This window comes from Erpetoichthys calabaricus, chromosome 2 (genome assembly GCF_900747795.2).
Source record: "Erpetoichthys calabaricus chromosome 2, fErpCal1.3, whole genome shotgun sequence".
In the NCBI taxonomy this organism is placed as follows: Eukaryota; Metazoa; Chordata; class Cladistia; order Polypteriformes; family Polypteridae; genus Erpetoichthys; species Erpetoichthys calabaricus.
The window spans coordinates 183560884-183585031 of record NC_041395.2 but is presented as its reverse complement, the minus strand read 5'-3'; the positions used below and the strand labels follow the sequence as shown (position 1 = coordinate 183585031).

At 38.0% G+C, this 24148-nt stretch overlaps 1 protein-coding gene across 2 annotated transcripts in view; it reads left to right on the top strand.

Moving 5' to 3' along the window:
• Positions 1 to 24148, top strand: part of LOC114646609 (inner centromere protein A-like) — a 62053-nt gene that overhangs the window by 801 nt on the left and 37104 nt on the right. Inside the window, exons 2-3 of one of the 2 annotated variants that reach the window (XM_051923250.1) lie at positions 10971 to 11118; positions 16410 to 16523. In XM_051923250.1, the coding sequence (XP_051779210.1) occupies positions 10979 to 11118; positions 16410 to 16523 (254 nt within the window). In that variant the 5' untranslated portion in view covers positions 10971 to 10978. Of the gene's footprint in view, positions 1 to 10953; positions 11119 to 16409; positions 16524 to 24148 lie in introns of both variants that reach the window. The other variant, XM_051923249.1, reaches the window with a different exon arrangement.

Sequence of the window (24148 nt, the reverse complement as noted above, 5' to 3'; positions counted from 1 at the left end):
AATGCTCGTGTAGCTTCGACGTTATAAATCAACTAGACGATCCTGATATGTTGTTTTCCACCCCCCCACCCCCTCCAGTTTTTTGTTGTAGAGTGCAATATTGAAATGTGCTTAGGTTTTGTATTTGTCATTCTTCGTGACCGTACAGTTCAGCTAATGTGAATAAAAATGCATTTGCATATTGTGATATACACGTCTTAATAGTATTGGCTGACATGAATGCTCAAAAATGTATTTAAACACGAAATTATATTTGGTTATCTGCTTATGAATAACCCGCAGTAAAAAAAAATACATATAACAGATGCCTTTTTTTAATAGAATGGGAGCCTGTAATGACAGACTTTGGACAGATTCAAGATTAATTTTTATTTATTAAATACCCTGGTATGCAGTAGTGGCCATAAGTTTTGGCAGTGACACAAATGTATTTTGCAAGCTTTGCGGCTTCAGCGTTTTCTGATTTCTTTTTTTTTTTTTTTTATGGTATACTAAAGAACAATTATAAAAATTTCATAAGTTTCAATGGCTTTTATTGGCAAATACATAAAATTTATTAAAAGAGTCAGTATTTACAGTGTTGACAAATCTCCATAATTTCTGCAATTTGTTCTGGCATCCTGGATATCAGCTTCTGGGCCAAATCCTGACTGATGGTTATCAATTCTTTCCTCCTTAGTGCCTGGAGTTGATCACAATTTGTGAGCTTCTGGTTCTCTACCTGCTTTTTGAGAATTTACCACAGGTTCTCAAAGGGATTAAGATCTGGGGGTTTTCCTGGTCACTGGTCCAAAGTTTCAATGTTTTGATCTCCGAGGCACTTTGTTGTCACCTTTGCTTTGTGACATGATGCCCCATCATGCTGAAATACACCGATCCCACTCTTTATTTCTGGCAGTGTTCTTTAGCAGAATTGTGAGTGGGCTCACTCCCTTGGATAAGAAGCAACCCCACACATTGGTTGTCTTGGGAATCTTCACTATTTGCATGACGCAGGACTCCTGGTAGCGTTCACCTTTTCCTTTTCTGGACAACCGATTTTTCCAGATGTCCCAAATAGCTGAAAAGAGGATTCGTCCAAAAACTAACTCTGCACCAGTCTTCTGGTATCCATTCCTTGTACTTCCTACAGGATTTCAGTCTGTCCTTGATGGTTTTTCTTGGAAATAAGTGGCTCATTTGCTGCCCTTCTTGACATAAGGCTATTGTCCAAATGTGTTCACCTCACTGTGCCCTTCACAGGTTGTTGCAAATTTATTAAAAATAAAAAAAACCTGAGAAATCACATATACATAAGTATTCACAGCCTTTGCTCAATACTTTGTCGATGCACCTTTGGCAGCAATTACAGCCTCAAGTCTTTTTGAAATATGATGCCACAAGCTTGACACGCCTATCCTTGGCCGGTTTCACCCATTCCTCTTTGCAGCACCTCTCACGCTCCATCAGGTTGGATGGGAAGCGTTGGTGCACAGCCATTTTTAAGATCTCTCCAGAGATGTTCAATCGAATTCAAGTCTGTGCTCTGGCTGGGCCACTCAAGGACATTCACAGAGTTGTCCTGAAGCCACTCCTTTGATATCTTGGCTGTGTGCTTAGGGTCGTTGTCCTGCTGAAAGATGAACCGTCGCCCCAGTCTGAGGTCAAGAGTGCTATGGAGCAGGTTTTCATCCAGGATGTCTCTGTACATTGCTGCAGTCATCTTTCCCTTTATCGTGACTAGTCTCCCAGTCCCTGCCGCTGAAAAATATCCCCACAGCATGATGCTGCCACCACCATGCTTCACTGTAGGGATGGTATTGGCCTGGTGATGAGCGGTGCCTGGTTTTCTCCAAACGTGACGCCTGGCATTCACACCAAAGAGTTCAATCTTTGTCTTGTCAGACCAGAGAATTTTCTTTCTCATGGTCTGAGAGTCCTTCAGGTGCCTTTTGGCAAACTCCAGGCGGGTTGCCATGTGCCTTTTACTAAGGAGTGGCTTCCGTCTGGCCACTCTACCATACAGGCCTGATTGGTGGATTGCAGTGGAGATGGTTGTCCTTCTGGAAGGTTCTCTCTCCACAGAGGACCTCTGGAGCTCTGACAGAATGACCATCAGATTCTTGGTCACCTCCCTGACAAAGGCCCTTCTCCCCTGATCGCTCAGTTTAGATGGCCGGCCAGCTCTAGGAAGAGTCCTGGTGGTTTCGAACTTTTTCCACTTACGGATGATGGCCACTGTGCTCACTGGGACCTTCAAAGCAGCAGAAATTTTTCTGTAACCTTCCCCAGATTTGTGCCTCGAGACAATCCTGTCTCGGAGGTCTACAGACAATTCCTTTGACTTCATGCTTGGTTTGTGCTCTGACATGAACTGTCAACTGTGGGACCTTATATAGATAGGTGTGTGCCTTTCCAAATCATGTCCAATCAACTGAATTTACCACAGGTGGACTCCAATTAAGCTGCAGAAACATCTCAAGGATGATCAGGGGAAACAGGATGCACCTGAGCTCAATTGTGAGCTTCATGGCAAAGGCTGTGAATACTTACGTACATGTGCTTTCTCAATTTTTTTTATGTTTAATAAATTTGCAAAAACCTCAAGTAAACTTTTTTGACATTGTCATTATGGGGTGTTGTGTGTAGAATTCTGAGGAAAAAAATGAATTTAATCCATTTTGGAATAAGGCTGTAACATAACAAAATGTGGAAAAAGTGATGCGCTGTGAATACTTTTCCTTACAGTGCATCCAGATCTAAGTGGTATTTATGTCTAAGTGAATTTAAAAAAAAAAAAAAAAATGCTTTAGATAAATAAGGGATGACTAATTGAGTTGTCTTATGCTGTGAAGGTAGGATCTCCTTTTAAGTCTCCCAGTTTTGGCCATTAGACTACAGAAATGTCTGCCTGATTTCCATAGACTGAACAGGCAGTTCATGGGATGTGAAGGACCTTTAATTTTGACATTTCCTATTGTAAATGGCTTGTTTTGGGGACCAGAGCACAACTGGTAAGCTTTGCTGTTTTACTCACTTTCTGCAGCGATTTACAGTCTTGTGCTGTGCAGTTACCATAACAGGATATGATGGTCTGGGTTAGTATGCTTTCTATAGCCTTTGGATAGAAAGTATTAAGTATAGCTGGGGATACCCTAAATTTCCTCAAATGATACAGCTGTAGTGTTGCCTTTGTGACCAGTGCTTGTGTATATAAAGGTCCAGCTCCAGTCTTCTGAGATATTAACTGCAAGGTATTTGAAGGTACTTGTCCTCTACACTGGGATTGATGGTTAGCAGGGTGTAGGACCAATGCTGCTTCCTACTGAAGTCCACAACGAAGGGGGTATTTTTCGTACGTGGATTAGTCGTTTAGCCGTATATAATTGTTGACGATTTGGCCTGATCCTGGATCTGTCGGTTTTTCGAAACACTTGCTGGAAGTGTTGCCATATCAACACATTCTAATCCTCAAACCTGCTCGGAGCAGGTTTGTTCTACGTAAACAGGGATTAGTTTACACACGTAATCCGTGACGGTGCGTGGAAGTCATCCAGTCATGGCTTCGCCGTTCATGAATAAGCGACCAATTGATATTGGTGCGCAAATTATACGAAGAGAATTTCATATAGAGAGGGTTTTGCGCGATCGGCAAGATCCTTTATTGCTCCCGGCGGAAATTCTTTTCGAAAGATACCGCTTTAGCCGAGGGGGAATATTGTACCTCAAAGATTTATTAGCACCTTATATTCGAAGTCTTGGTCTCGCAACCACACAGACCGTATGCATTGCTTTGAGATTTTTTTTACAAGCGGCACTTTATCTACTGTAGGCGATGCGGAAAATCTAACTAAAAGTGCAGTTTGCCAGGCAATTCGTAAAGTCTGTTTGGCTCTGAAATACTTCCTTCGGGTTTTCATAGTGTTTCCTGGACACCTGCGTGTGCAGACAATAAGAGGCGTTTCATGCCATTGCAGGTAGGTAATACACAGGCAAAAACACCCACAGTTCCATGAAGAATCTCAATCAGCCTAACATTCTCATTACCAGGATTTCCAAATGTGATTGAGGCACATGGGACTGATCAGAGCGGAGTTTGATCAAACATTATTTGGAAAATGTACCTCTCCTCCTGATGAATAATCGGACAGTGTCTTCATGAAATATTTGACCTTCATCAATGTCTCGTTGGTCAGACACAGGTTCAAGGGATATGACATTCCCTGCAACTGACCCAACAAAAAAGAGGGCTATATGGAACATAACTATGGCACACATGGAGGACAAATATATGCAATGACCATCCTTTACCTGACATGAAGTGACCACTGCATCCTGCCACTGGTTCTGAGGAGGAGCTTCCCCCTGGAATGCCCTCAGAAACAGGGCGATGGGCATTTTGCTGGAGAGCCAACTCTTCTGCAGGGGTTAGATCTGGACCGTGTGGACCTCCACCTGTTTTTTGCTTGTCTGCCTTCTTATTAGCTTTAAAATTAATGTTTTTTTATATTATATATGTTTACTAGCAAAATACCCGCGCTTCGCAGCGGAGAAGTAGTGTGTTAAAGAGGTTATGGAAACATATATATATATATATATATATATATATATATATATAGACATACATTCACATATATATAGACATATCTACTTATTGGCTCCTGTATTTAGGATATAGCGGGTTGGATAATGGATGGATGGACATTTGTATGCATAGCCCTATTTGCCCATTTTCGTTTTTTTTCTTTCTTCAGTAATATTTCAGCAAACCTGGAGCTTGTCAGTTCAAATCCTGGTACTGACACTACTATATCCCCGCGAAGTACTGCTTTTAAATTTTTATTAAGAAGAAAAGCTTTTTAAATTGAGGGAAAATATCCCAATAGCAATTTGTTAAGGATCTGTTTTTTTTGTGAAGCAGCCTTAACACAGCTTTTCCGCTGTTTTATAAACGAATGCCATATAAGGTCTTCCTTTTTCCTTGCTTCTCCAAGGAAGGAGCCTTTTTATTAAATCCAAGGGTTCTTCGCTTTTTTTTTTTTTGTTTGTTTATTACGATTGTTATAGTTCTGTTTGTATACGACGTTGTCAGTTCAGCACTCAGGTTGTAATATGACCAAGCCGTGCAAGCTGACTGTTAAGAATGCAACGTATAGTTGTACATGAGAAAAGCAATCTTGCCTCAAATCAATGGCAACCTTTTGTAGGTCTATGAACTTAATTTAAAGTTTAGGTTTACACGGTGCTTTCTTTCCGAAGTACCTGCACTCATGAATATGTCTGTATGCGTCAGTCGCTCAAATCCCCGCGCTTCGCACCGGCGAAGTACTGCTTTTAAATTTTTATTAAGAAGAAAAGAAAACCTTTTAAAATTGAGGGAAAATATACCAATAACAGTTTGTTAAGGATCTGTTTTTTTGTGAAGCTGCCTTCACTCGAGTGATCACTTCGAGCTAATTTGCTGGCTAACCATAAGCGTTGCCTGGTAGGTACCCACCCATACAATCAGATTGTGAATCAGACTACGAATGCCGTGAATGTAATTACCCCGATCTACATGCTGTCAAATAAACAAACCGTGGCGCAATTTTAGGGGCTTCGCCTCTAGCGCTGACGTCCGAGGTTCGATTCCCGTAAGGGAGTGAAGTGAGTGTGTGGTTACCTACCAGGTAACGCTTATGGTTGGCCAGGAAGTCAGGTAACATCAGCCACGGTGCCTTCAGTTGTGAGAAGCAGATCATAGAATGGATGAAAATAGTACTGTCAAATAATGCAAAGAGTACACGACATGTCTTTTCCCCCTTATTCTTGGCTCATCAGGCATACACACTCACTGCACTCGCTTACAGTAATCGAACCTCGGACGTCGGCGCTAGGGGGGCTTCGCAGCGGTGAAGTATTGCTTTTAAATTTTAATTAAGAAGAAAAGAAAACCTTTTTAAATTAAGTCTTAAAAAGAGGTGTAAAGATATTGACAATAAGCTACGCAAACCCACCAAGACATGCAATCGTTTAAATCAAGGCGCGAGTCGAAAAACACCATCCCATAATATTAGTTAACGATTAACACATTTCTATATGTATTGTAAGCATACAATACAACTAATAATATGTTGCGCTTATTTATCTGGTGTACTGACATTTTTGCGCGTTTAACGGCTGAAATCTAACGTGGTTTGTGCCCTTCAGAATGAAAAGAGTTTGCATTTACCTTTTTAATAAAAGGCGAGCTTTTAAGCCTGAGAAATCACCCCGTAAATGCACACGTTTAATTGCACATATGTTAATATGTATGCTTACACAATATTTAAAAGACACTCAACAATTAACGTCATTTACCTTCGTTCCCACGTTTGACTTGTGCTGTGAATCTCTTCCTCGTTTTCAGTTCACGTGATTACGTAGGAGGCGTATTACGTGATCACGCGATACGTGACTCCGCCTCCTCCATTAGAGTATATAGACAAAAAACAGGTTCCAGTTATGACCATTACGCGTAGAATTTCGAAATGAAACCTGCCTAACTGTTGTAAGTAAGCTGTAAGGAATGAGCCTGCCAAATTTCAGCCTTCTACCTACACAGGAAGTTGGAGAATTAGTGATGAGTCAGTCAGTCAGTGAGTCAGTGAGGGCTTTGCCTTTTATTAGTATAGATTTATGTCAACAATTCTTTAAATAGTTATATACCGATATTTACCAGTTTGAAGTATATTCTTGTTTCACTTTAACCTGTTCCCATGTTCTCCTTGTGCTCATGTTTGATCTGGAATTATGACATATTAAATAATAATTAATCTGACACACAGGAAATGAAACGCTGCATTCAGTAAGTACAATGCACACTACTTAGCATTTAATTTGTCGGCCACTTTTTGCCAGCCGTCTTTTCTGGTCTGGGCTGCTTTTGCAGTGTTACCCCTTGTGCATATTAAATCTTGAAATTCTTCATGTCCTTCGAATAAAAGGTCTTGCGCCACGTGTGTGTGTGGTGTGGTGGGGGGGGGGGGAGAGAAATAAAATGCGCCCGTTCTTTCGTCTTTTTGTTACAGCCTATCAAAGATTTGCTGATCATGTTTTCTAGACTCAATATATATGGGCGCGCGCATATTCATCTCGGATGATTAAATCCAGAGTGACTAATCTTATACACGGCTGCGTTTGAAAAACCGACCTATCCCGGATGAGTGTCACCGGTATTAACTTATCCAAGATGAGGCACCTGATGATTTAAGCAACGTACGAAAAATACCCCCCAGCTATTTGGTTTTACTGACATTTAGCTGTAGGCTATTTGCTTGACACCATGAAGCCAGGTTCTTTTCTTTCTTCTTGGTTGCTGCCTCATTATTTGAGATGAGACCCAGCATCACAGTGTCCTCGGATAATTTTATTGAATTGGAGCTGAATATGGCTGCACAATCATGGGTATACATAGAGTACAACAGGGGCTTCAAACAAATCCTTGTGGGGCTCCAGTCTTCAGGAAAATGGTGTCGGATGTTTTCCCACTAGATTGCCTGTGGTCTGCCTGTCAAAGTCTAGCACCCATTCATTGAAGCATGTTTTCAGGCCCAGATCTTTCAGCTTAGTGAAACGTCTGTGAGGCACAATTACGTTGGAGGCTGAGTTGTAGTCAATGAGCAGCAGTCTTTCATAATTTCAAGTATTTCTATCTGTGTGTAAAGGTGGTGTTCATCACATGGGATATATTTGATCTATTAGGATAGTGTTCAAAGTGCAGTGGACCAATGGAGCTGGAGATGAAGGGGCAAATATAGTTTTAATAAGCCTCTCAAACACTTTCATGACTACAGATGTTAGGGTGACAGGATAAGCATTTAGGCACAAGGGTTTATATTTTTGGTACCTGGATTATGGTGGATCTTTTTAAGCATGTTGGCCTCACAGATAGACCTAGCAACTCATTGAAGATAAAAGTAAAAACTCCAGTAAGCTGATCAGCACAGCAAGGCGAAACATACGAAGAGATGCGTCAGGACCTGCAGCTTTCTTGACATTTGCATGCTGAAAAGCTTCCGAGATGAGCTGGTGATCACTGATCAGTAGCAAACAATGTAAGTGTCCAGGAAAAAAAGACACTTGTATTGCATAAACTGAATGTGAAGTCATCTAGTTGTATGTTCATAATGTGGCAAACGCATGGTATGGGTTTTTTTTTTGCTAACATACTGTTGGGTACAAAAATCCCGAAAGTGAAAACAGACACTAAACAGGAAGTCCGTTCAAATGGGATGAATTGCGGTTATGTCCACACTACCACATTTTCATTTAAAAATGTAGCTTTGAATGAAAACTTTTTACAAAAGGATCTCTGTCCATATTGATTCACCTGAAAATGCATATCACATTCTGGGCATGCATGCGTCGGTGGAAACTCTGTAAAGGAACTGTGAAATGAAAAATTCAGAGCCTTGTCAAAATTGGATTAACATGTGCTTTATTCACTTTCAAAAATATCGGTGTGTGCAGGACTCTAGTGTTTACAGCCAACCTATTCAAATGGCGGCCTGCGGGCCACATTTGGCCCAAGATACAACCTCTGAGTCTCTGCATTTCTGGCAGGACCGTGGGCTGGGACAAATACTGAGGACACATTTTTCGAGCCTTCAGAAATTCCTACAGTAGTACAGACCATGAATGCAAAACTTCGTGTAGCCTAGGAAATGTAACCTACTGTGCAGTGTAAAGTGGTGATAGTATTTGGATACATTTTTTGTGAAGGTACTCGCAGGTGGTCATGACAACTGGTTGTGGCATCGACTACATGTTAAATGACTTTATAATGAATTGTGTGCCTCGTCTTAAGAGTGTATTCCAGTTTCATCTAGTGGGTGTGAAAGTCAGTTGTCACAAGTGAATCTAATTGTTACACCAGTGAGAGTAACTGTTCTGTTTCCGCACTTCTGTTTATGATTGGTTGGTTCTCCATTCACATGCTTTGATCCTGCAGATTCATGGCTGTTACAAGGATGACGATCAGCCATTGACTGTAAAGCAAAAAATGAATTGGACTGTATTTGATGAAAAGATGCAAAAAAGGTTGGAATTTCATTTAAAACTCAATCAAAATAAGCACCGATTACTTTGAGGGACAACTTTTTTGTAGAATACAGAACTCGTTGTTGATCTGCGGTTAACATTCTTAGATTTTAGAAATTGTTTGTAATTTTAAATCAAAGCACAATATTACGCAAGTGGTATAATATTTGTTCTGTTGCCTCACAATAAGGAGATCAAGGGTTCGCGTCTCTCTTCCTCCTTGCGTGGAGTTTGCAAAGCACTTGAGTAGTGAGTAAAGCACTATATGAATGTGAAGAATTACTTTGAAGATTAGTCAATTTCATATTTTTAAAGATTTTTCACCAAATTAAACAAAACATGTAGTGCTAGGAGTTTTGGCCCCTGTATATCTTCACCGTACTTCAAACTGAATCCAAATGCAACTTGTGCTTACCACCACCTTTTTTGTTTGCAAAAAAAGGCACTGCTAATCAAATGTGGTGATTCAAAATGAAATTATATTACTGTTTCCAGTAGACTTATTCATAGGTATTACTGTTTTCACTTGTTATGGGTTTTTGCACTAATAGCTTTGATAACATTGATAGTTCCTTTTTTATTCTGTTAAATGCTCTTTGTGATGTGCCTGGGTCATATGACTAAAAATTTATTTCAAAAAGTAAACAAACGTTATTGCTAATACTGTGCACTTTTTTTTGATTTTGTGCATTTTGACAGATATGACCAAAATGTTTAACCTTAATTTTTTATTTAAAAAAAAAAAAAAAAAAAAAAATTCTTATACCTCGGATTCTGTTCAGTTATTTTTTTTTAATCCACTTTTTGATGTGCATGTGTTAGATGCGACCAAATTTTAAAAGGAAAAGAATGTATAAATACTCGTTTTCACTACAGCCATTTGTGTTGATTTAAAATTTTGATTTTACATGCTGCTTACCAGCTGCTGAAAATGTCTAGCCCAACTGAATTTCTACGTTTGAAAATCTGTTCCAATTGTATTTATAATTGAATAGCCCTGGAGGAGTCAAAGACATTGATTGCTTGATATGTTTATAGTATTGTATATTCTGACTCTCTTGTATCTAGTGAATGTTAATTAGAAGTGTGCATTAGGACTGGAAACCCATGAGTATCAACATGAAAGTTATTTGTTCAGGGTCTTTTGACTCCTTTTGGGGAAGTTTGCAGTGAACACTAAATGTGGGATGACAAGCTGCCAGGAACGTATCATTTTCTAGTAATAATAATGCTTTGAATGAACATCCAACCATTATATTTAAAAGATGCTTTGGATTTTTTTTTTTTTTTTTAAATATAATGTGTCTATTTACTTTTTTTGGTGTTCAATTCTGAGCTCCTGATAGTCAAAGGAGATTGAGAAATTGGAGCAGGGAAAAGTGTAAAGGACATTCAAAACCATTTAGTATAGGAAAGGGCATTGTGTGGAGTGTTTTTTGTTGGCATGATTTTAAGACTCAAATAGAGAGAAGGTGAACGACTAAACAGTCTGAACTTTCTCTCTCTCTCTCGCACACACACACACACACAGGTCAAATAAGGCAGATTTGTTCATTAGAAAACATTGTGATAAACGGGATTAGGTTATCTGCCGTGGATAGATTGTCCTGCATAGTGCACACAACTCTACCTGCATTAGCATTCACTTTCTCAATGAGTTTTTAAGTTGAAGCATCTGTGTGGTGTGCTTTGTGGTTTTTTTTTTTGTTTTTTTTTTTTTTTTTCCTTCTCTACTTTTTTCCCCCACCTAAGTATTCTTTTAACAAGAGTGAAACCAATATCCGTAATTTGTTAAATATATACAAGGCTGAGGGTTCAAATGTTCAGAGTCTTGTTCAGTGTGTTTTGTTTAAATATACTGTGTGTGTATAATTTTATATTAGCTAACGTGTTTTTTTTTTTTTTCCCCTGTAGTACTTATTTCACTACAGAGTGAGCCATGGAGGAGTTAGCAAGAAGCAATGCTTCTTTAATGAAGATGTTTGAAAAGAAGGTTCAAGGGTTTATTGATGAAGTGGAAAATAATCACATGGTCTGGTTACAGGAAATCCAGGAAGAAGCTGCAAAGATGTTTTGTAGGTATGTATGTCTCTTGATAACATTTATATCATTGTTCTGTGCATTTAATTTCACTAACTTCTTGGTTACAGGAAAAGTTGTAATGTATAACCTTGGCATACTAGGACAAAGCCCTTATTCATTACCAGATGGACAATTGGCCTAGTGTTGAATTCATACAAATACAACACTTACTCATATAGTACATTGTCATACACGAAACTAGTTCATAGTGCTTTACAGGGCTGTGGAGTCGGTAGATAAATTCTTCGTCTCCTTAGTTTCTGGTACTTCAGACTCCGACTCCTCTGTATTTAATTTGCTAATGTATTTTCCATGTTGATTGAAGGATGGCAACATACACATCATTTAACCACAGAACTACTGGCAAGGAAGCTGACTCTCTACCGTATTGGACAGTTAAACAACAACCAAAAAATTGAAAACAATAAGGTTTTATTTATTTTTATCAAGTGGCTATATACTAGTAGCCTGCATAAAAATCGGGAACAGGGTAAAGCAGGCTTTCCAGTTTTACTTGTGCCCACTGGCTTTCAGCTAATAAAACATTTTCATTGTCCAGTTCTTCAAGAAAGTCTTTTAGTTCAAGCAAGCGCTTTACCATCAAATAAGTGCTTCCCAAGCGTATTGTTTGATCCAAAATGGCTCCTTTTCCTGCACATCTTTTCAAAATGGCGCCTGTTTTAGAGACCCTGGCTGCAACAGTTACTTGCCTCAATTTGCCAATTAGAGTAGCTGCATGTCGATCTTTCAATTCATCTGTTATTGAAAGTTGCAGAGTATGAACAGCACAATGCATATGTTTGAATAGTGGTAAGCTTAGATGCTTCTTCAGCAGTGTTATCCAAAATTTCACTATTCTCTTCGGTTTCACTTTCTCTAATACTTGCAGAACTGTCTTCCACTAATATCTGTCACCTTCTTCATCTACTTTCATTTTCTCAATTGTGCTTAACATATTAGAAGCATTCTGTCCACGATACGTAGAATCTGTTCCTTTTTTAATTTCAAGATCTAATAGAACAGGTGATGTGCAAAGTTATGCTAAAGTTCAGGCCTGGGTAGGAGCATATGTGGAGAGTGCAGACAGAACCCTAGAACACACATCAGGCCATAGCACACACCTACCTACATCATTACACTTGTTTACACTCAAATGAACTTGTTAAACACATATCTGAAATAAAATTAACACTTTTTGTAATGTACCATAATCCAGATTACAATATGTGAATGTCAGGTTGTATAATAGCTCAGCTGAACTTTACATTAGTAGTAACACAACTATGCACTGGGCTTTATTCTTGCACCAGAGAAGTACTTAATTATGACTATTGTTTGTGAAATGGGACATTTGAACTCGCTGTAATTTTTTTTTTTTTTTTTTTCTCTTTTAAATTACAATTTAAATTAGGAGTTGGTACATTTTTTTTTTTTTTTCCCCAACTCCAGGTACCCAAAATTGTCTTGGACTCCACAGCCCTGGTGCTTTACACTAATTACTACGCAGAGATGCAAAATAGTAAAAGATGAACAAAGTTAAACTGAACTTGCTAAACTAATTATTCGCCCATCTATATAACAGCAAAATAGCATTTTATCTGTGGGAATTCTAGTAATGCTAATTTTGTAATGAGACAAAGGGGGGAAAGAAAAGAAGTGATCAACTGTACTGTCTTGGAGTATCAGTAACTAGTGCTGGGTGGTATGACCAAAATTCTATCTCGCAGTATTTTTCAAAATTATACTGATTTGACGGTATTTTTTTTTCCCCCCATGCATGAGTGGATGTTAACCACATTTTCCACTGCAATTACTGCAGAAGACTGGCTAAGAATAACCTAATTCCACTGTCATGAGAATTGTACATTGTACAAAAAAAAAAAATTTTCATGTGCACGCAAGTATTAATACAGGTTTGAATGGCCCCATAAAGTGATGGTTTTCAAGGGGGTGGCACTAATGAAGAGAAGGAATTGCATTGCATGACAGTTGCAGTCAAAATCTAGAACCTTGTTTTTATTGAACAAAGTTTGCAAACAACTTAAACTATAATTTTGACAAAATATTTTCAACCATCCAAAGAGGCATTTAGACTTAGTAAAATATCCAGAGGTGCTTGTCAAAAGTTGTATTGCACTGAACATGCCTTAGAAAGGAATGAATAGTAAATATTTTTTGTTAATACTTTATGTTAATGTTAACAATCTCTGTCCACTGACACGTTAAAGTGACTTTTTAAACAACTTTACCATCATTAAACTGCATAATATTTAAACTAATCAATAATAATAAAATAATGCAACTTCCAGTAATACTATTACTTCAAGACTTCAAGCCCAGGTGCATTACACAGTATTCAGCAAATAAAAATAAAACAAGTGCAACTTAGTGAGACATCTTTACCAACTGAACCATCATTAAGGCAAATTGCATTAATATGGACCTTGCTTCAAGCTAAGCTATACAGTATACATAAATAATAAAACTGCAACTTGCATTTTATAATGCTATTTGTGGTATAGCCCTACGGAAGCGTATTGGGGCCACAGTGAAAAAGAAAAACTGTGTCGAGAATAAAGTCGACATGTTGACTTTATTCTCGACATTTCCACTTTATTTTCATAGTTTTATTTTCTCATTAAAGTAGAATGTCGTAAACTAAACTTCACCCTAAAATCAATGTTTAATTTAATAGATTTTTCTCAACACAAAGCATTAACTTATGATGGGGTTTAAGTGTTCCTCGACCCAGTTTTCAATCGCTATGCGCTTCTTAAACTGACTTCCTCTGCGCTAAGAGGAGGGGCAGGCAGCTATCACCGCACAGAATCAATTCACTTCATGATATTCCAGCTCTCTGAAAATTTTGAATGCTAAGATAAATACTTCATCATTTTCATGATGAAATGTATTAAACATGTACGGTAGTGAGGTGGTAGTGCTGCTCCCTCGCAGTAAGGGGTTCCCAGGTGTACGTTCAGTGTAAACTTTATGGCAGGTGTGATGAGGCTTCAAAAAACGATGTATGAATAGGTATCACACAGGTTTAACTTAAATATTGTGTAAATGTTGGGTTCGTGATCTGATGGCTGGAGACACGAACACGGAAATCAATGGATGTTCTTCTGAGCGGGCTTTATTGCATGCATGCTGTCTCGATCTGAGGTACTAAACCCCCAGTTCCTGTCCTTCTTTTCTTTCTCCACATAACCAATCACCACACAATAAACGTCTTTGTGAAATTAAAACTAGTTATAAATTTAGACCACAGAGTGTTCAGAACTTTTAAAAAAAAAAAAATCTTCGTTATACATGTTTAAATATGCCATCCATTCAGGATTGTGCCCATCCCAGCAAGCATTGTGTGCGAGGCAGGAGCAAATCCTGAACGAGGCGCCAGCACATCACAGGGTGAATACGAGCAATACATACACTAGCAGGGTTAATATAGCATAACAAAACCCCACATCCTGCATGACTTTGAAAGGAAACTGAAGCACACCAAGTAAACCCACCAGAAAAACATGCAAATTCAAAGCGGGGAACACCCAGGACCCTGTTGCCGTGAGGCAGCAGTGCAACCTCCATGCCACCGTGCTCCATGATTAATACATGCTTTAATGCATTTCATCATGAAGATATGAGGTACTTATCTTCGCATTCTAAATGTTCAGGGAGCAGGAATATCATGAAATTAATGTATTCTTTGTGCTGCCTGCACCTCCTCTTAGTGCAAGAGGAAGTCAGTTTTAAGAAGCACGTAGCGAGTAACATGGCTTGGGAAACACTTGACACGAAGCATTTAACGTGCTACATAACATGACGGGGTTTGAGAAAATCTAGTAAATTAAATCATTTTAAGATGAAGTTTAGTTTACGATGCTCTACTTTAATGACAAATTACGAGAATAAAGTCAACATGACTTTATTCTCGTCATAAGTGTCGAGATTAAAGTGGAAATGTCGAATAAAGTCAACATGTCATCACACTATTACACAGTACCCAGGTACAAAAATAAAACGAGTGCAACTTGGCTTGCAGTATTATCCAGTAGTATAGAAACGGTATTCACACATTTGAACATAATGGTCCACATCCGACCTTTTAAATCCAAACTATCTCCAGACAACAGACGTGACTCCTTTTTCCAGCAAAAGTTCTTCTGTGTCGTCATGTTCAACTTTATCGTCTGCTACAGTTTCAGTTTTGGAATGTTCTGTCAATTTTCACCGTGCATTACCTCCACTACAGCATGTACTCTGTTAAATGCCTATTTAGTGGTGTAGCAGTGAAAAAGTGGCCCCGCGCAACACCTCCACTAAGTATGTACTTCATTGTATGTGTTTAGCAGTGTAGCAGTGAAAGGTCCCTCTTAAACAGTTTCCCGCTGCGCCACGATCCGAACGTTGTTTAGGCAATTTAAACTGGTGTTGCGGTATAAGAGAAAACCATATTGTAACAAAAATAAATGGTTTTCGGTATGCACCGGTATACCGCCCAGCACTATCAGGAACAGTAAAGTATTCCAGACTTGGTACATAAAACCAAAACTCATCAACCCCAGTTTTTTTTTTTTTTTTGGAACACTGAGCAATACTAAGAGGATCTAAGATTAGAAATAGGAATGTAATAGGATAAAGGCTCCAAAACAGAATGTGACACATTTTCAGTGCCTTTGTGTACAATTAAAACCATTAAGGCGCTGTGTGTACAGTAATACTGGTTGCATGCAAGTAACTTATTTTCTGAAAATCTTTTTTTGGGGGGGGGGGGGGGGGGAGAGACATAGAATCAAGATGGCAAGGGAAACCGTAGGGGGTTGTCAGATATTATAAGGACCAATTTAAAACCAAATACTGCAGTCTTGAGGAAAAACACTCCTCACTGTGCTATTCATATAATCAGTTTCAACATTTCTGTGATAAATAGCAGTTAACGGATTTTCGTTTATAGTATTTAAGTTTCTGGGAGGTCCACAACAGCCTTGATGAATTTCTTTCCGCTTAAGTATGCATCATACATATGAATGTTTGAAGGAATGTATCATTATTTTTATTTTTCCTCAGGGTTTGTCAATTTTTTTTTTTTTTTTTTTTTACATTTCTTAAGAGCAATAGTGAGTGATAAGGGCAGGCAGTGCTTTATACCTATATGAAATGTCTCCATTGCACAATGAAATGTGTGCTTTGTGATATGCAACTCATGACCTGTACATTCAGTAGTTCTAATCAATAATGTTGTACTTTGAATATTTGGCAAATTCATAATCTGCTACTTTTCTTATCAGTAATTTTAGTGAAGAGCCACAACTGATGCCGAAGACACCATCACAGAAAAAGAAAGGAAGAAAGAAGAGATCCTCCTTTGGAAGAGATGAAAATCAGAATCCAAGCAGAAGGAGGTGACCGTATACTATTTTTATTTATAATAGTAATGCTATATTCCTGGAAGTTTTAATTTTATACAGGGTGTAGTTTTTTATAACTTGGTTATTTGTGTGTGTGTAATTTAAAAAAACCAAAAAAAAAAAAAAAAAAAACCCTAAGCCTAAAAGTGCAATGATTCTATGTGACCTTTTTGTCACGCTTTAAATCGGGCTTATTTTAAAACCCTAAATGTATGTTTGGTATCCTTCTTTTTAGAATTTATCGAACTTTAATGTGATATAAGATTTTCAGATCCTTATTCAGTTTTTAAATTTATAAATAAATATCAAAGTTGTGGTTTTGTATTCGGGTGATTTAGTTCGCTGAACGACGAGTTACGATGACCCATTGCATACCACTTTAGTTTTCACATTTTTCCTGTGTTTTTTTTTTTTTAAATTATAAGAATGTTAAAACGAACAGATCGTTTATTTAGATTTATATACTCCTCGAGCATAGCGGACCTCAATTTAACGGGTATACTCCAATCGGTAAGAGTAAATATTTCATGATTTTTACTCCATTATATGGCAAGCCAAATTAACATTTAGAGATCTCAAAGTGAATTTCAGATATCATAAAATTTACACTTTAAGATATCTAAAACTCTTCGAGATATTACATTTTCCTTTTACATTTAAGATATCCATTACTTTTTGAGATCTCGAATGCATTTCAAGATACCGCAATTTTCTGTAAAACTGCTTATTTCAATGGGACTTGTTTATTATAATATCTTAATGTATTTGAGATCTTGAAATGAGCAGGAAGTGATGTTGAGATATCTGAAAATGGACAGGAAGCTGTTTTGAGATCTGGAAATGTATTTCAGATATCTTGTAGATATCTGGAAATGCTATTGAGATCTTATTCATGGAGTGTCCTTTTTAAAGATATCTTAAATGCATTTTAGATATCTTGAAATACAATTTGAGATCTTGAAAGGCATTGTCAGATATCTGAAATGGAGCAGAGACCCATTTTAAGATATCATTAAATTAATTTTAGATATCTAAAAATGTATTTCAGATATCTGAAACAATGAATTTCAAGATATCTTAAATGCTTTTTAAGATATCTTAATTATATTTTGAGATCTTAAAATAACTTCCTTCTCATTTTAAAATGTCCCAAATTCATTTTGAGATATCTGAAATGCATTTTCAGATATCTCAAAATCACTTCCAGTGCATTTCAAGATATAAATGTAATTTTCTTTTTAAGATATCTAAAACTCGCTTAAAATTTCCTTTGCATTTTAAGATATCTGCAATACATTTTGAGATCTCAAATGCATTTCAAGATTGTTGAAGTACCATTGAAAGAATAAATTTTTTACAGGAAGTGATTTATCTCGTAGGTTGATATCTCAATGTGCAGGAAGTTATTTTAAGATATCTGAAATACATTTTCAGATATCTCAAAATGCCTGCAGATGTATTTTAAGATCTCTAAATGTTAATTTTGCTTGCTATACCATTTGAAATTCTATAAATATGTAGAAAAAAAAATTTATTTTTTTTTTTGACTCCAATAAATTTTTCTCTTGTAGATTTACAGATTTTACTAATATAATGGATGCAACTGGGGGTTGGGTGCTGAAGGCACCAGGGTGGCTTGCCTCCCTAGTAAAGTATAACAGCATTACTTCTTAAATGTTTGCATAATGTAGCAATTTTGTGGCAAGATACATTGTACTTATTTTATGAAAGAGAAAAATACATACCATTTGGTCCATGTGCTACCTGCAACTGTTTTATTGTATGGTAGCTCCTGTTGTAAATCTGATCATTGCACCTCTTGGAGAATGTGGCAAAGAAATGTCACTTATTTTGCTCTGATTCCACACATTTGCACTTTGCACCCCTTTTTACTGTTGTATAAAGTGGCATTTTTCTTTAATTACAATGTGTGTGTGTTTGAATAATCCAAACTTCATAACTTTGGGCACTGAGAGGCTGCCTTCCAATAAAGAGTATAATTCAATGTGCTTTGCAAATGGTCGTAAGTGGAACCAAAGAAAAACCATGATAAAATAATTGTACTAAGGGTCAGATGGTCAGTGGGGGAAGGAAAAATCTTTTGGAGTCCCATGGCTAAAAGCACGCCCAGGTCCCACTGGTTATTGGTTCATATATTTAAGATGTGTTTTTGTATTAAAAACACAAAAAAAAACTGCCTGTGCAGATGTCCAAGTACAGGATCTTGGCATTCGCCTTTTACGAGCCTTGGGCAATTTTGGTCCAAATGGTGGAGAGACGGGGACAAACTGGATACTGAGAACAGAAACAAGACTGTCATTAGTCTCTAATTTAACAAATCTCCAAATTATAAAAATTGTAGCATTATTTAAATGATGTTTCAGCCTGATGTATCTAGTTTCAATGCTCCAAAAATATGGAATAAACTATAAAAAGTTTCACTACTTATGTTTTGCTCTTGGAATAGCAAGCAAAGCAGAGGATTTAAGACTTTTTGCAAACGTAAGGGAACCACAATTCTAAGATGCATGAAGGTGCAGTGTTATTCAAAGCCTTGTAAATTATTAGTTATTTTTTTTTTAATTCACTTTGGAAGACTCATTGTAATACTGTTGCCAAAATCTGTTAGGAGTGCATTGCAGCAATCTACAGCTAAAGACATAAGCAGGCATGAACTGTTTTGCATCCTCTAAAAACCTAAAGGATGTGTGCCATATTTGTTAAATGGAAATAATTCGGTTTCGGTGACCTAATACAGGGCTCCAGACTTAAACAAATATATATTTACTTTGGAGCAAATGGCTCTCAAAATGAAATATTTACAAGTCCAATTACTTTTTTTTTTTTTTTTTTTTTTTTAGTCTGAAATTACAAACTACTTTGTAGTAATAAACTGTCCTTCTGTGGCTGTAGTTCTGTTTTACGTCTTTTTTTTTTTTTTTTTTTTTTTTTTTAAGGTTGATTGTTACATTTCTCCATTGTCATTTATCACCGGCTGCTTATTTCTCGATGTATTTTTTTCTTTGTTCGAGATAAACTTTATGGTCTCAACTTGTATAATCGTTAGGTTCCGAGTCCATATCAGTGGCTTTCAAATTATTGTCACTAAGCCAGGACTTGGCATTATAGGGTTTATTCAATATCACCTTATAAGGCCCTTCTCTTCAACAGTTTGATCCTGAGACAGTAAATTGTTCAGTTTTGATCTTGGCTGTTTTCTGCAGAAAAGCCTTGTTCACACTGTGCAGCTGATAAGGGTAGGGCCATGATCTCAACTAAATGTAAAATATTCTAGAAATCTATCAAGATGACCTCCCACAACCTATTTAAAGACCTGTCTGCCAACGATCAGAAATTTGAGCACTCTCCCTCAATCTGCATTGCAATATGGACAACTTTTACTTTTTGCTACCTATTAGTCAGATCTGCATTATTATATACAGATTTTATTTTGTATTCCCTGGGAAAGGCCATGTTTAACCTCTCAATTCACCAAAATTGCCAGTAGTGTACAATAGTGTTCTTTCTAAACAAAATATTAGTGTCTGTTTGTAATGACTGATGTAATTTTACCTTTGCTGCCCCACACTGTTTTGTGCTTAAAGTTCATCTGCAATGGTGTCATTATCATACATTTTAGATACTGTTCCATCCTTTTCCACATAATTCCTTGCACATCATCATAGACAATATTTAAATTTTATTTTTGGTCCTTTAAAGTCCTTCTAGGCAGGTTGTGTGTGGGTGGGATACAGGTCGTCTTGGGGGGACACTTCACAATTGCATACACGTAAGCGTTTTTATGCTTATAAGACGTGTGTGTTAGTTTCAAGTAAGAAATGGTTTAAAAAGAGACCCTTTATTGCAATATTGTCCTTGTTTTAAATTGGTAGATTTCGATGCATTGTTTCAATCCTCACGTTCAAGTGTATGTGAATCAATAATCCAAGAACACTAGGAGGTGCTACACTTAGCCATTAAAAATAAGCAAGCACATAAAGTGGTTTGCAGAAATCTGCATTATATAATGTGTAGCCTCCAACCTTATTTTTTTTGCTATTAGTCACTGTTGAATGCGGCGGTCAAGGCACATTCAACCCTTTACAATGGTGGGGAAAAAACGTGGAAAATAGTACCATAATATCTTTTTAGGAAAATCACATATATCTAGCCATGAAAAGAATACTTGCCATATTTCAATTTAAGGTTCCCAATCTATACCTTGTAATATGTACGAAAAAACGGGAGGTTGCTATGACTGGCATCAATCATTGTATGTATTCACCTTGCAAATGGGTTTTGGTGTGTGTTAGTCTATATAGCCACCTGACTCGGCATAGACTCACACGGAAGCACGTATAAAAATAAAACTTTATTTTTCTTCAGCTGGAGGGCACGTCTTCCCTGTAAACCCTCCAGCCACAACAGTCTCAATTAAAGCACAGTATAAACACAAAATACACCCTTCTGGCACCACTACTTCTCCTGTAAAGCTTTGTCCTTCTCCTCCCAACTCTGGCCACTAAGTGGTGGTTGCTGGCCCCTTTTATAATCCACCCGGAAGTGCTCCAGGTGCTTGATTGCAGAGTTCCGGCTGCACTTCTGGGTGTGACAAACACATTGCCCATACAGGCTGAGAAGCCCCAGTTGCAGGACCCAATAGGGCTGCACCCAACTCCAATTCCCAAGGAGCCCTATGGGAACCCGAGGCACCGCTTCAACCCAGGGGGGTTACAATCTAACGTCCAGGGGGAGGCATTGCACTGTCCAGGGCTGCTCCCCCTGAATATACAGTTCAGGGGACCCCGGCCACCTGCCACACCATGTATATTCTGAAGTATTATTTTTAATACTACAGTTTGACCACTCTTGTCATCTTTGTGTGCTTCAGTAACACTAGAAATAAAATCTTTTTTGCTGCCATTATCTACTATATAATGCAGAGCTCGTTGTGTCCAGTCTCTGAGCAATCTGATTGGTCAGTTTGGTTTTGGTGATGTGACAAAAGAGGAAGTGCATGTGTGAGACGCATGAGAAGTAAAGGTGTATGACGCAAACGGATTCTTGCATTCAACGATGGCAAGCCACCTGCCAAGCAATTAAAACCGCTGCTGTTCACACTGTGACAAAGTTGGGCAGTGCCAGATTTATACATGGGCCTCTAAGCTTAGCACCTCACCTTTTTTTTAAAAAAAGTTACATTTGAAGGTCTCGCAAAGCACAGGGGATGTCCCTAACAAGATGGTGGTCTATGATCAAAAAGCAGTGTTGCATTTTTCAAGTCTTGAATGAGATTTGAAGTGTGCATTTGTCCTTTTTGGTGAAATTGGGTTCTTAGAGTGGTGGTTGGGAGTTTGCCCTTTGGACTGTTGAACTTGATTGAAGAGCAGTTTGGTCAGGGGAGTTTGCTAATTTAAATTTGACATGGAGTGCACTCCATAGGTTGGTTAGTGAGCCAGTGCTCTCATGGACTCCAGACCCTAATTATTTAATATAGCACCTTTACCATGCTCTAATATGCTTATAGAACACCTAAAAGATCAATATTAAGCATTTAAATAGAATGAAAGACTGTTTTGTTCAGGCTTTTTTCTAGGATTGAATTTAATCTTTTACTCTGGTTTACTATTTGATCTAGCACACACACGTTATCCTGAGCATCTTAAAAGAGAGGTAAATTGAAAGGAAGGGGCAGTATGTTATGTTAATGCCTTCCTGGACAGATTTTTAAGGTTGTGTGTTTTTTAAAAGGATGAATTGAGTTAGCAAATCTCATTTCTGGAGGTCATTCCAAAGTCTATGGGTAGCGGAGCATTCAGCTGTACAGTACAGAGTGCAGGTTAACGTGGGGCACAAAACAATTGGCAGAATCCATGGACCTTCGTGGCTGAACAGGAACATAGTGGTGTAGTCTGGTGCAAGGGCAATTAAAGCTTTGTATGTTAATAGAATTTTATACTCTGTCCTGTAAGACCCAGGGAGCCAGTGAAGGCAAATTAGGATGGGTGTTATGTGCTAGCTGTTGCTGGACTCTTGCAACAGAGTTTTGAATCACCTGGAGTTGTGATAGAAAATTAGGAACAGCACCTGTCAGTAGGGAGTTACAATAATCGATGGGTGGTTTGATAAAAGCTTTGACAAGTTTATCAGCATTAGAAAAGGAGTGGAATGAACGAACACCTGTGTAACACATCCTATGGAAGTAAGTGTCTTAATGTGGTTTGTGTATGGAATAAGAAAGGGAGAAATCAAAAATGATACTAAGATTCCTTGCATTAGAAGAGGGTCTTATAAGATCATCATTGAGTGATTGAAAAGGAGGTTACTTTAAGTTGTTCTTTAGTGCCAATTTGCAGGAGTTCAGTTTTGTTGCAATTTAGTTTTAAAGATTTTTGTTCCATCCAGGTTTCGTGTATACTGAGAAGTGTTCTGTGACCTGCAATTTAGGCAAGTTGTGATCTGAGAAAGCTTTGATGTTTCACTTTTAACATTAAAATAGAGTATCGTCTGTATAAAAATGAGAACCCAATCCAAAGCTACAAGTAATATGGCCAGGGGGATGCAATCAAGATACAGAAGAGCAGAGAGCTGAGGGCAGGGCCCTGAGGAACTCTTGCGACTGCCACTGAGCTGGACCTGCTGTTGACAAGACTAACAAACTCTTGCCTATCAGTCAGGTAGGACTTAAACCACTGGAGGACAGTGCCAGTGATACCCAGAATGTTCTCTATTCTGGACAGTAGAATGTTTGACAGTGTCAAATGCTGCTGTAAAGTCTAACAAAATTATTATGCTGGTTTGTCCAGAGTCTGCTGCCATAAGCAAATCATTTAGTTACCTGAAGCAGAGAAGTTTCATAGCTGTGCTCTGGCTGAAAGGGTTCTATCAATTTATTAGAAGTTAAATAATTAAGTTGGGAGGCCTAGTTCAACTAAGTTGTCATTTGTCCATTTTCTGTGATAGGCTAAGTAGATGGGAGCTATCTGGTGACTGTGTGGTCTAGGGTCATATTCAGCTGGTTATTCGCTTCTGCCTTTGGCCGTCTCTGAACTTGGGTGTGATATGTGTGCTGCCTACATATTAATGGCAAGTTAAGTCTTTTTGTGTGACTAGCAATGCATGGATGACAGTAAAGGGCTTGACACCATTCTTTTTATTTGCTGTTTTAAGATGTGCTGTAAGTCACTAATGGCAACTTTAAATTATTGATGCAAATTATTTTTGTTGCTTTTGTTACTATTTTGGTTGCAGTCAGGTTTAAGATGTTAGTTCTAAATTTAACTTCCAAGTAATTTTTTTTTTTTTTAAACTTAGGCTTTCTACTACTATTTTTGTGGAGACAATGCAGCGGTTCTTTTTCTTCTCGAACCTAAATCTTTTTTTGTCATTGTGTAGCATTGTCCCGCATATGGGGTGGCTCTCATTATTGCAGTTTGTTTGTGGAGCATCACAGATTGTCCATCTTCCCCTTTGGAGAGTCCCCACTGTTGCATTTCCACTGGGGTGTGGTCCCCCTTAGAGCACCTCTACCTATCGTCATCCTGTCTCCCTTGGAGATTCTTCACCAATTGTTATTCTGGGGGTGGCTTGGGATGTCTCCCTGGGAGAACTGTCACAGA